Source organism: Leptonychotes weddellii, chromosome 1 (assembly GCF_054177405.1).
Source record: "Leptonychotes weddellii isolate Sample4059 chromosome 1, ASM5417740v2, whole genome shotgun sequence".
Lineage (NCBI taxonomy): Eukaryota > Metazoa > Chordata > Mammalia > Carnivora > Phocidae > Leptonychotes > Leptonychotes weddellii.
This window is the reverse complement of record NC_138369.1, coordinates 7,341,629-7,355,003: the sequence shown is the minus strand read 5'-3', so window position 1 is coordinate 7,355,003 and position 13,375 is coordinate 7,341,629. Positions and strand designations below refer to the sequence as shown.

The 13,375-nt window shown below is 52.3% G+C and overlaps 2 protein-coding genes across 2 annotated transcripts in view; one reads left to right on the top strand and one right to left on the bottom strand.

Annotated features, from left to right (window-relative positions):
- The window catches only part of MAST1 (microtubule associated serine/threonine kinase 1), a 29,138-nt gene extending 28,176 nt beyond the window's left edge, over positions 1-962 (bottom strand). The window contains exon 1 of the mRNA XM_081813419.1: positions 877-962. Within this exon, the coding sequence (XP_081669545.1) occupies positions 877-915 (39 nt within the window). The 5' untranslated portion in view covers positions 916-962. The remainder of the gene's footprint in view (positions 1-876) is intronic.
- A 3,800-nt stretch (positions 963-4,762) lies between these two features.
- RTBDN (retbindin) lies at positions 4,763-8,187 on the top strand. The gene is made up of 5 exons (XM_006730548.3): positions 4,763-5,051; positions 5,849-5,915; positions 6,030-6,140; positions 6,679-6,775; positions 7,422-8,187. Exons 1-5 carry the CDS (start codon positions 4,883-4,885, stop codon positions 7,647-7,649), a joined length of 672 nt encoding a protein of 223 aa, XP_006730611.1. The 5' UTR covers positions 4,763-4,882; the 3' UTR covers positions 7,650-8,187.
- Positions 8,188-13,375: the final 5,188 nt, after the last annotated feature.

Here is a 13,375-nt window from a genome sequence, read left to right as displayed (position 1 = left end):
CAGTTTAAGAGCAACTTCAAACCTTCCTATTAACCCTTGGAAGCTCACGAGAAAGATAGTAGAAGAGGACCCTTCTGAGCTTCAGAATCCCCACCCATCTTTAAGGTGGGAGTTCCTGACGCTTGGATTTCCCCACACTCCACAGTCCTCAGTGTCCCACTCTGTGCAGTGGACTCACTCCTGCGCCTGCGCAGCATGGAGACCAGTATCTTCTAAGGCTACAAGGAGCTAAAAATCGCTCCCGCCCACCCACAAGCTGGGCTGGACTTGAGGATCCCGCGGGGGGTGGGGGGCGGGTAGTGAAAGGAGGGGGAATGAAGAGTGAGGAGGGAGGCTGTCTAGGGTGTCTGTCCAATTAGGGCAGTAGGAAGAATCCTGGTGGCCGGGCAGATGCATGGAGGTCGAAGGGGTTCCCCACGCCTCAGAAAGGGGTTCCTGGGGTAGTGAGGGGCTAGGTTGCAGCATAAACATGTTTACGGTCTCTGCGGCGCGCCGGTGGCCCCAAGGGGCGCGAGCCCTGGGGCAATAACTTTGCTCTGCACCCCCTCACCCCCAGCCTGGCGTTGCGCCCTGGCGATGACTTCGGTTCCAGCCCCCTCCCCCTCCAGCGGGCCAGGTGCCCCTCAGGCTATCCTCGAGGGGGAGCGCTAGGCTGCACCCCCTCCGTCAGTTCCCTGGATCCCCGGGCGGCGCCTGAGGGGCGGGGTCGCCAGCGCGGCGGGACGCGCGGCTACCGCGTTCCCCTCTGGTAGCGTCCCGAGGCGGTGGGAGGGGGCGCCCCGGCCGGCCCCGGCGCAAGTTCTCCCGCCCCCTACCGGGCCCCGCCTCAGGGCGCCGACCCCTTCCCCGCCACCCGGGACCGAGGCCGCCGCGTACCTGCAGCCTCCGGCGGCGGATCAGGCCCGAATCGTCCATGGCGGCGGCGGCTTCGGCCCCGGGGAGGGAGGAGGGAGGTGGCGGCAGCGGCGGCGGCGGGAGGAGGGAAGAGGGAGGGAGTGAGAAGCCGCGGGGACCGCGGCGGCGGCGGCGGCGGGGGGGTGGGTGGCGGGGGCGGAGCAAAGTGGGGCGGACCCGGCGCCGTCACTGCGTCTGGGCGCCCGAGCCGGGCCTCGGCCAAGGCTGCCCGCGCGGCGGGGTGGGAGGGGGCAAGAGGGGGAGGAGCTTCCCTATGTCCCCAAGGGAGCCAAGCTACGGAGAGACCCCTATAAGCAGAGATACCCCAGGGGAGAGACATGCCCATGGGTAGACCTCCAACCCAAGAAACACCCAAGGGAGACATTCTCACTAAGATTATTCCTTATGCGGATACCCATCCCTCCCCGCAGCGACCCCCTCAGGGAGACACATTTCCACGGGTTGACAGTCTCCACCGGGAGGCCCTCTCCAATCAGAAACTCCCCCCTCACCCTGAAAATCATTCCTAAGACAGATGGTCTCTGAGAGGTAGCGTTTCCTCTCAAAAGCCCCCTGCCGCCCCCAAGAAAAGACACTTCCGCAGAGAAAAATCCCCACGAGTGACATTTCCCGTGGAGAGCCTGGTGAAGATTCCCTCAAAGAAAGACCCCCCTAAAAGCCATATTCTCTGTGGGAAATTGTTCCCACCCATGAGACCCCCACATCCTGAGGAGATACATTCTTACAGAGTGACATTCGCATTGAGGACACCCATCCTCACGGGAGATGTTCCCACAGAAAAACATTTTGCATGCATATACCGCCCCCCTCCCCAATCAGAGCCTCCTCGGGGAACCCTGCAGCCCCTCTAACGACCCCCTCCGTCACCGTCAGGATTAAGTAGGCAGGCCAGGCTGGACTGTATTTATAGGAGCGATTAGCTGGTAGTTTGGGAGGGGGGCAGCTGAAGCGATTTTCACACACACACACACACACACAACCCGCGCAGTGTTCCTACAGCTGAGACCAAGCCAACCATGCTTCCCAGAGTTGGTGTGGAAAGTATCGGCGACCTCTCCACTCCAAGCATTGGGGGACAGGGTGCCGAAGGAGCTTCCCAAGGGTCCCTGCCCCTAACTGACCAGGAAAGCCCTGGAGGGCGCGGTCACCGGGCGGGAGCGACCCCTGCCGGCCAATGAATGAGACGGCAAGGTCTAGGTCCAGGTGTTCCCCAGACACTTGTTTCCTCATCTCTGCGCCTTTGCCTGAGTTATCTCAGTGCTGCTCTCTGTCTCTGTTTGTTGGCATGTTTGTTTGCCATCCCGCTAAATCTCTTCTTCAAACTTCTCTGTCAAAGGCCCAGACTCCGCTCCTGTCGCCTCTTCTAAAGCTGGCTGTCGCGGGAGCTCTCCATGGTGCTGATCTCACGCGCTCCTGTCCGCGGTGCTGAATTCCGAGGGCAGGGTTGGGGGCTGAGGTCAGGGGAGGGAAGGGTTGGCGGGAGGCACAGCCCAAAGACTGAACAGATCTGACACACGAGAACCATGGGCTACCCCCAAAATGGACCAGGGGAAGGCTAGGTCCACTAGGTCTTGGTTGCTGAAGCCTATAGGACATCAATGGGTGGGTACCCCTGGAGGGGCCAGGAGACAGGGCCTCCTGATTCGTTAATTTACTCAACACGTACTGAGCACTTACTATGTACAAAGTAGTGTTTTGATATCTGGGAGTTCCGCAGTGAAAGAGACAAACAAAAACTCTGCACTAGCCTGAGAAGGGAGGGAGATTTGTGGTAGTGGGTATTGCTCACAAAAACGCATATGCACACACTATCAGCACAGGCACACACACACACACACACACACACTGCAAACATACACACAGACACGAACGTACCAACACATGCTCAGGAAACAGACTCACATACACATAGTCACACACTCTGCAAATATGTACTCCTCAAAAATACACACACATACACATTCTCAGCAAACACAGACTCACACACAAACACATATATATATTTGCAAATATGCACTTAGAAAACACAGACACACTGAATCCTATACAAACACAAAAACACAGAATACAAACACAAAATCAGCAAACACAAGCAAACACAAACACATATACACAGCAACTCACTCTGCAAAGACACACATATGGAAACACATACTGAGAAAACACAGACATACACACACTCAGCAAACGCAGACACACATAAGCAACATGTACACTCAACAGACACAAGCACACACACATAATACCAAAACCAAAAGAAACTCAGCTTCACACAAACTCTTACCCAACACACAGACACAGTATCCTCCCTGCACAACACATGGACACACATACGCACTCACATACCTGCTGCAGGGCTGTTCTTCTCACAAGACTTTCCCACTAGAATGTAAGTTCTGTGAAGTTGATTTTTTTTTTTTAAGATTTTATTTATTTGTCAGAGAGAGAGAGAGAGAGAGGGAGCGTGCACAAGCAGGGGAGTGGCAGGCAGAGGAAGAAGCAGGCTCCATGATGAGCAAGGAGCCCTATTTGGGACTTGGTCCCAGAACCCTGAGATCATGACCTGAGTCGAAGGCAGATGCTTAACCGACTGAGCCACCCAGGCGTCTCGAGGTTGAGATTTTCATTTCTTCCTGCATCCACAGAACCTGACACACAAGAGGTGCTCCATAAACATTTGTTGAATGAATGGATGAATTGAGGGAATGTTTGCAAGAAACTCACATTCACAGAAACTGCAGAGGAACACACACACACACACGTTTCAGATACAGACACACACCCTCTCCACACATGTCAACACCTCCTTGTTCACTAATGGTCACCATTCATGGTCAACAACCTTTATCCACTGACTTATCCATAATATTCTCACAGGACAGACATCCTGATCCTACATCCCCCTCCTTCACATTTATTATATCTTACTCAATTGGACACACTTGGCTTGGGATACATACAGGCTTCCTCACCCAGATTTTGAACACATACACACACACATACAACCACTCAACCAAGAGACACACATATTATACCCTCACACAACACACATACATTCTCTATACACACACAGTCGTACAAACACACTCTCATCCAACACACATACACATAGATAGAGTTTAAGCCACAATCTCAACAGAAAGGCCAACACAAGGATATATACACAGCAGTCCCAGGTTCATTGGCCTTTGGTCAGCTGGAGCAGGGGGTGGGGCAATGGGAAACTCCTCCTCTGCATCAAACCACACCCCCTTTGGCTGCCACTCTTTCTTGCACTTGACCCTGAGGTGTCTCAGCAGCGCCCTAGACCCCCGTCCAGTTAACAGGTGAGGAGTGGCCAGAGGGGGCAGAGGAGGGGAGGGAATTGTCTTGTCTCCACAGACCCTCAGGTTCCCCTACCTTGTGGCTTTTGGACCCCAGCGGAAAAATTCGAGTCCTGCCACAGCCAACCTTGGCTCCAAAGGCCCAGCCCTGGTGGCAGCCCCTAAGCCGATTGTGGGCCGAGAGAAGGTGACCATGAGAGGGGCCAGCAGGGATCAAGAGGGAGGGAGGAGACTGGGCAGAAGAGAGGGAGGAATTACTGGACAGAAGAGGGAGATTGCAAGAGCTGGGGAGTCCCTTTAGTTCTGAAGACAGAGGGGATCACCTGAGGGCCAACAGGGTGGGAGATCCTGCTGGGTGTGAGGGGGAGGGGCACCATGGTCAAACTAGAGGAGGGGGCACTTGGGCCTAAAGGGATGGAGGGGACATGAGTCTGATGGGGGAGAAGGGACTCCTGGGTCAGAGGCAGGACTTCAAGGCCCCGTGGGATTTGGTCCTTGGTCATTGCCTCCCCATCAACTGCTCTTTCTCTGCTCTCTCTGCCACTGTCTCTTGGGTAGGCATCAGGAGGGTACTACCCTGAGATCCCGGAAAGGGACAGCCAAACCTCACCACATACCCCAGCTGACTCTTGTCTCAGGTGGACATGGCCTGCAGGGGCCACGCTCGACCCAAGGGACTGACCTGGACCCTAGGACTGACCCTGGCATGGATCCTGCTGGGAGCCTGTGGAGGAAGCCGCCTACTCCCAGCTATGTCCCGGAGACATCATAGGCTGGCGGCCGATCTTGGCACAGGTCAGCTGCACCTTGCAGGTGAGCACTCCAGACCCTGCCTAACCTCCAACACCCAAGAAATCCCACTTCACCATAGCAATACCAGAATTTCCTTATGAGAGGAGCTTAGGGTGACGCATGGGTGGGGGAAGATGGGGAGTCAGGGCTTGTGCTGAAGAATGGTAGTTAAAGGGGCACCTGGATGGCGCAGTCAGTTAAGCGTCTGCCTTCAGCTTAGGTCATGATCCCGGGGTCCTGCTTCTCCCTCTCCCTCTGCCTGCTGCTCCCCGCTGCTTGCGCGCTCTCTCTCTCTCTTCCTGTGTGTGTCAAATAAATAAATAAAATCTTAAAAAAAAAAAAAAAAGAATGGTAGTTAAAGTGCACAGATTCTGGAGTCAGACTCCTGGATTCAAATCCCAATCCCAATTCTGCCACTTCATAACTGTGTGACTCTGAGCAAGTCACTTAACCTCTCTGGACTTCATGTAGACCATTAAAAAGGGAGAAAAATAATAGACCTACCTAATAGGGGTATTGTAAAGGGGTATATGTAAGTATATGGAAACTTATACCATTATCAGGGACATAATAAATAATAAGCTGATTATGATAAACTATTATTATTATTATTATTATTATTATTATTATTATTATTATTCGAAATTGCATTTGTGTCCCAAGAGAAGTGTCTTTATTTAACTTTAATGTTTGGGCGGCACTCACATAACTGGGGTTATGTTCAGGGGACCCCCAGGCCTTGGTTCCCCAATCCTACCTGAGGATCCAAGACCCCAACTCACAGGAGTCCCCTTCTCCATGGTCCTGTTGTCCCTCAGAGATGGACACGCCAGAGGCATCGGACCCTGGGATGGTCCCAGAACGCTGTGGGGACCCGAGCCCCGGGTGAGTACAGTACTCGCCAGCGTTTCCTTGTGTTCTTTGCTCCAGTTGCACCTGCCAGGGGCTACAGCCCCTGTGCATCCTGACCCAAACGAGCCTGTCTTTCCCGATGTTCAGGTGCGAATCCTTTCTGGGACACCTCCAAGTTGTCCTCCACAGTCGCTTCCGCCTGCTGTTACTGGGGAGACGCCAAGCGCAGCCGCTCTGTTCCGAGCTCTGCGATGTCTGGTATGGGAGGCGGGGCATAAGGGGCGTGTCCTATGGTTTGGGCAGGACCAAAGGCAGGATCTGCAGTTTGCTAATCCTAGAGTTTGAAGGGGCGTCGCCTGCCTCCCAACAAGGCCAAGGTCTAAAGATGAGGCCTAGTGTTTAGAGGCCAGGTAGAAAGGAGCGGGGCCTGTAAAGGACCCGGCTTTTAAGATTGGCAGTACGGAGGCGTGGCCTTCCATGGACCTGGGCTTTTAAGGGGCGGGGCCTCCTGATAGAAAAGAGAAGCTAAAATGGTGGGGAATGTAAGGGGCTGGCCTAAATTAGATGGTCTGAAGTCTGCAGGGATGAGGCCAGTTGTGCCAGGGCCCCGGGTATGTGTGGAGAATATAGGGCAGGGTGAAATCTGGAGGATGGCGTCCCTGGAGACGTGATCCTAAGAGGCGAAACCTGGATCTGGGGGCGGGACATACATGGAGCGAAGACTTAGAGGGCAGGAAACCCACTAGGACGCGACTGCGGAGACTTTACCCACCTTCCCCCTACACACCATCCACAGGTTTGCCACATGCGAAAACGATATTACCTGCGGCCCGACTTGGCTCCCACTTCTAGAAAAGAGGGGCTGTGAGCCTGGCTGCACTACCTATGAGCAGGTGAGCTTGAGACAGAAGGTGCGGGTGAGAGACTGGGACCTCCCCTTATTATGTCCAGTCTTAACCCGCCTAGGCCCCAGGATCCGGACTGACACTCCCAAGGCCCCTGCTCCCACCCTTCCCCCTTCCGCAGCCCAACCTCCATAGTGGGATACGTCTGTACGCTCCTTAGGGCCCACTGAGTCTGGATTTGGCCTCCCCAAGGGACCGTCTCTGCTCTAGGCCCATCCACAGTTTCCCCTGGAAGACCCAGAAGCCCGAATCACCTTCCCTAAGGCCCCAGCCTTAATCTGGCCCTCCCCCACCCCAACCCTGGGACCCAGTAAAAATAACTCGCCCTCCCAGGACTCCACTCCTGTTATGGCCCCGCCCCCACACTCCCGGGAGGACCCAAAGCGGGTAATTGCTCAGATTGACTCAGATTTAAAATTTGGGATGTAAGTGCTACTCCTGATCCTCCTCCTATCCACGAGCCTTAGGACAGCCTGTAGACCGCGCTTCTACACTGGCCCCTACTTGCAAAGTCCGGGATTTTCCCTTTCCAAGGCCACGCCCCTCAGCCCTCCCTCCTCCCCAGCCCGAATGCCACGCCCCCCGAGTATCAGGACTCAGCCCACTCGGGCCCTAACTCCACCCCCTCTCCCAGACCTTCGCTGACGGGGCGGACCTTTGCCGCTCGGTTCTGGGCTACGCGCTGCCGGTGGCAGCTCCTGGCGCCGGTCACTGCCTCAACATTTCCATCTCGGTACTGCCGGGTTCCAAACAGGAACGGAAGGCCCGGGAAATCGCCTTCCCGCGTTTCCGCCGTTCACGCGCCTGGATCCTGGATGGTGCGGGCAGCGGGAGTGGCAGTGGAGGCGGCAGCGGCCCCTAGGGGGGCGCGGGGCCTTGGATGGGAGATGAGCCCCTTCCCCTGACCCGGCCCTCAAGACACCCAGAGCTCCACCTCTCTCCCGCTCTGCCTTCTAGTTTCGAGTCCTGTCCCGCCTCCCTGGAGTCCCAGAGACTCGCCCTTCTCCAGGTGATCAAAGAAATAATCCAGCTCTAGCTCATCTTGCCCTCTCCCCCCTGAATAAAGTCGCCAACTAGAGCACTGTGATGTGGCTGCTTCTTGGGGAAATAGGTGGCAAGAATAGCTGCCAGAAAGTGATCAGTGTCTCACTTCAAATCTTCAGGTCCCAGAGTTAGCAAGTGATGCGCACTAGCATGTAAATGATAGCCTATATTCTGAGCACTTTCACAACTTGGAATATCCAGGTGTCAGAAATGGAGAGGGGTCCAGAAGAGGGGCTGACAAGGGCAAAAGATATGCTCCCCCACTGTATGCCACCAAGTCCATGAGGAAGCTCCTTGACTTGTATAGACCTCAAGACAAACTTTATGGCCCTCCCCTCTGAGTAAGCCAACCCAACAGTGGCTAGCCTGATGCCTCCTTCATTCCTTCCTCCCTTTCTTCCAAATCCCAGTCCTCTACCTAAGACAAAGGACTTGACTCAGATTTAAAATTTGGGATGTAAGTGCTACTCCTGATCCTCCTCCTATCCAAGAGCCTTAGGACAGCCTGTTTCCTCACCAGTAAAACAGGGGCAATGTGCCTTTTAGTTCTGTTCAATAGAACAAGACTGATGATGTCTCCTGTGCCCAGACACTGCTGTGATAGATCAGGCCCATTCTCTGCCCTCAGGGAAGATGGAAAGGCATAAGAGAAGAGACTCCTGCGAGAGTAGCAGATAGACCTCTTTCAGCCGCAAGAAAGAAACTCAGCTCAAATTACCTTTCGCCAACAGTGATGAGCTTCAGGAATGGCTGTATCTAGGTCCTTAAATGATGTTAGGAATCTATCTGCATCTTTTTCTTGGCTATACTTTCGGACAGGATCTCCTCGCAACAGCAAAGATGGACCAGCAACTACATGATTCCAGTGGTTAAAATGGGCCTATTGCTCTGTAAAGCCAGCAAAGTTTCCAGTGCTGGCACTCAATGATCCTGCCTTATCATGAGCCCATCACCAAACCAATCACTGTGCCCAGAGGAATGCTGTACTCTCACTGGCTTGATATGGGTTATGGGCTTGTGCCTGAAGGCAAGGTGGGGTCAGTTCCATCTGAACCATATGGACTGAGGATGGTGGAGAGGTGGTCCCAAAGGAAAATCAGGTGCTGGAACCAGAAGGTTAAGGAGTGCTGGGGAGGGAATCAAGATATATTGGCCATAGAGACGTGGCTATGACCCTGACTCTGGAGTATGTCCACCTGGGTTCAACATCCCAGTTCTACCATTTACTCATGCTGTAACTTTGCGAATGTTGCCCAGCCATTCTGAGTCTGTTTCTTTATCTATCAAATGGGGATGATAATCATTCCTCTCCTAGGGTTGTTGGGAGAATTAATGAGTGAATGCAAGTTGTTCTGGTTGTACATCGCTGGGTAGCAACTCCAAACTCAGTGGTAAAAAACAACAATCATTATTCTTTCTGGTTTCTGGTGGTGGTCCTTGTTCACTTAAACACTGGCCGGGGTTAGTCATCTTAAAGGCATCTTCATTCACACATCTGTTGGTTGGCACTGGCTCTTGCCTTGAACCCGAGGTGGGGCTGCCGACCAGAATCGCTACACGTGACCAGTCCCTGTGGCTTGGGCTTCCTCACAGTATGGCATCTGGGCTCCAAGGGCAAGAGTTTCCAAGACAGTCTGGTTGAAGTGGTCTCCTCTCTGACTCCCTAGCCTTGGAAATCAGTGTCGTCTCCACGCTCTGTTCGCTGATGTTGTGTCACCAGACCTAGCTCATATTAAAGGGGAAGCATCTAGACTCCATCTCCTCATGGGAGGGAGGTCACATAAAATACTTAGAAAGAGCCGGGCACATAATTAACAATAAGTGTAGACGTCATCCATTATCATTGTTGCGGTTATATACTGTATTATTGTGACAAGGATAAGCTGGCATTCAAGGAAGAAAGTAGATAAGCCTTTGAAGGATCTCCAGGCAGATGACCAAGCGATAGGCAAGGGCATTTCAAGTAGAAGGCCTGGGTATTTCAGGATCTGGGAATTCCCAGTTGCTCAGTGAGCCTGGAACACAGCATGGGAGATGGGGTCAGATCACAGAAGGCCTTGAACACCAGGCAAAGGGCCTTGGCCCTGATGATAAGGGGTGTGAAAGCCATGGAAGGTTTATACAGAGAAAGATCCATCAGACGGACACTTTTTTTAAAAAAGATTTTATTTATTTATTTATTTGAGAGAGAGAGAGCAGGAGTAGGGGGGAAGGGACAGAGGCAGAGGGAGAAGCAGATTCCCCGATGAGCAGGAAGCCCAATGCAGGGCTCAATCCCAGGACCCTGGGATCATGACCTGAGCCGAAAGCAGACGCTTAACCGACTGAGCCACGTGGGCACCCCCAGACTGACACTCTTGACTACCTGGATAAGGAACACCAGTGAGGACCTCGGGACAGGAAGCAGAAGGTGGGCAGAGATGGGTGAAAGAGAACCAGAGGAATAACCCCCATGGCGGTCCTAAGGAGAGCAGGATCGTGTGCAACCTTCCAGAAACGGGTTATGGTTAACTTCATTTTATCTTTTTTAATTTTTAAAAAAGAATTGATTGATTGATTGATTGACTGTGAGAGTAGGGAGGAGCAGAATCCCAAGCAGCCTCCACGCTCAGGGTGGAGCCCAACATAAGGCTCGATTTCACGATCCTGAGATCATGACCTGAGCCGAAATCAAGAGTCAGACACTTAACCTACTGAGCCACCCAGGTGCCCCCAGACTCCACATTTCTAACAGATGAGCTTGATGCTGCTGATCTGGGGATCCCTAGTTGAATATCCAGGGATTCAAAGACATTTGTTAGAAGTAACATTTGCGGGTGCATGGGTGGCTCAGTCCGTTAAGTGTCTGCCTTCAGTTCAGGTCATGATCCCAGGGTCCTGGGATCAGCCCCGCATCAGGCTTCCTGCTCAGCAGGGAGCCTGCTTCTCCCTCTTTCTCTGCTGCTCCCCCTGCTTGTGTTCTCTAGCTCTCTGTCAAAATAAATAAAAAATCTTTAAAAAAAAAAAAAAAGAAGGGGTGCCTGGGTGGCTCAGTCATTAAGCGTCTGCCTTCGGCTCAGGTCATGATCCCAGGGTCCTGGGATCGAGCCCCGCATTGGGCTCCCTGCTCGGCAGGAAGCCTGCTTCTCCCTCTCCCACTCCCCCTGCTTGTGTTCCTTTTCTCGCTGTGTCTCTCTCTGTCAAATAAATAAAATCTTTAAAAAAAAAAAAGAAGAAGTAACATCTGCAAATTACATCTTTAGGGTGCCCACTGGCTTCTGGTTATGGCCAGCTATGAAAAAGGGGGATAGTTTATCTTGCCCAGGCAAATTCCATCAGCAGTCAGAAGAGCCTATAAATTAAAGATAAACTGTAATTCTAATAATTCTGAGGAAAAAAATGTAAATCCAAACTCGAGAGCATAAATTTACAAATTTACAGCACAGGGAAGGACAGGGCAGAATTTTTTTTTTTTTTGACAGGGCAGAATTATTAATGGAATCTGGATGGGTAAACATTTTGCAACTACAATGATAACCAGAGGCTGTGGCTTGAATAGAAGGTGCCCCTAGGGTGGGGAAATGGGGAGGCCACAGTTCCTCCCCCAGGTCGGCCTTCACTATCCCTGCCCTCAGGCCTCCGCAAAGCAGGTCTTCTCATCTCCAGGTATCTGCGCTTACTGTTCCCACTGCCTGGAGCCCTCTTCACCCTCCTGTTCCACGCCTCACCCTTCCGGATCTCTGCCATTCAGCTCCTCAGGCTCTGTGAGCCCCAGGGCAGAACTGCCATCCCCTCCTGCACTCCTGAGCTCCCCTGGACCTCAGTGGGTACTCAGAGACCTTTTGTAGCTGGCTCAGCGCTGGCTTCCTGGTGCCCAGCATGGGACCTATATGGAGTGGAGAGGTATTCGGTTATCCCACTCCCCAAATTCATGTTGCAGTCCTAACCCCAGTACCTCAGAATGTGACTATGTTTGGATAGGGTCTTTAAAGAGGTAATTAAAGTAAACTAACGTCATAGGGGTGGGCCATAATCCAATGACTGGAGTCCTTAAAAGAAAAGATTAGGGGCAGCTGGGTGGCTTAGTCGGTTAAGCATCTGCCTTCGGCTCAGGTCATGATCCCGGGGTCCTAGGATTGAGTCCCACATTGGGCTCCTTGCTCAGCAGGGAGCCTGCTTCTCCCTCTCCCTCTGGCCTTCCCTGCAGCTCGTGCTCTCTCTCTGTCTGTCAAATAAATAAATAAATAAATCTTTAAAAAAAAATTTAAAAAAAAAGGAAAGAAATCAACCCTGCCAAAACCTTCATCTTGAACTTCTAGCCTCCAGAACCGTGAGAAAATAAATTTGTTTAAGCCACCCAGTCTGTGGCACTTTGTTATGCAGCCCTAACCAACTAATACATGCTCCATAAATAATATTCCCACAATGCCCTGGGCTTCTACCAACGGAACATTTACTAACAAGTGAAAAGCCATCCCCTTTCTTCCTTCTATGAAATTGCCACTGCTTGAGTCAAGGAGGGGTCAAGGGTGAGGGAAAGAGGTGGGGGGGTGGGTACTGGGTCTCTCCCACCCTCAGGTACCAGTTCTTAACTTTTTACCCGATATTCCCTTCCCCCTGACAGGGATTGCTTTGGGCATAGATATGTCCTACTTTCAGCCAGGAAGTGACAGGGCAGCTGCTTGGGGATGAGGCCTTTGGAGGTTGAGATGTGATGTCTGGAACTATGGCAGCCATAGTGGGACCATGAGAGGCAAAAAAAACATCAAAAATGGCAAAAGAGAAGATGAATTTAAAAAATAGTGTCCTTGAGGGGTGCCTGGGTGGCTCAGTTGGTTAAGCATCTGACTTTTTTTTTTTTTTTTTAAAGATTCTATTCATTTATTTGATAGAGAGACAGCGAGAGAGGGAACACAAGCAGGGAGAATGGGAGAGGGAGAAGCAGGCCTCCCGCCGAGCAGGGAGCCCGACGTGGGGCTCGATCCCAGGACCCTGAGATCATGACCCAAGCCAAAGGCAGTTGCTTAACCAACTGAGCCACCCAGGCGCCCCAAGCATCCCACTCTCGATTTTGGCTCAGGTCATGATCTTGGGGTCATGGGATCAAGCCCCGAGTCAGGCACTGTGCTCAGTGCAGAGTCTGCTTGAGATTTTCTCTCCTTCTCCCTCTGCCCCTCCCCTCCTCCCATGCTCGCTCTCTCTAAAATAAAAAAATAATAATCTTTTTTTAAAAAAATGGTGTCCTTGATGTTGAGCCACCTGACTTGCAAACTTCTCAGAGTGAGATAAACCTATCTTGCTACTGGCAAGGCTGTGCGGGAATTAAGTGCTTACTTACATTGCTGGTAGGAGTGCCATGGAGTACAAGTCTTCACAGAGAGGAATTCGGAAATATCTCTCCAAATTACAAACCACATAGATCCTCTAACCCAGCAAGCCCACCTCCGGGAACTTTCCTACAGACAAAACTGCATGAGAAATGATGGCCCACTCCAGTCATTCTCCAATGTAACGGCAAGCTGGGCGACAACCCATGGTCTCTTAAGAAGCATTAAATAAACCACA

What these genes read in the sequence shown, in the direction of transcription:
- RTBDN (XM_006730548.3), top strand. Translation starts at nt 4,883, where the DNA reads ATGGCCTGCAGGGGCCACGCTCGACCCAAGGGACTGACCTGGACCCTA. An exon ending in TGTGGGGACCCGAGCCCCGG is followed by an intron (nt 5,916 to 6,029) that starts GTGAGTACAGTA and finishes CCCGATGTTCAG; the next exon opens with GTGCGAATCCTTTCTGGGAC. An exon ending in GCTGCACTACCTATGAGCAG is followed by an intron (nt 6,776 to 7,421) that starts GTGAGCTTGAGA and finishes CCCCTCTCCCAG; the next exon opens with ACCTTCGCTGACGGGGCGGA.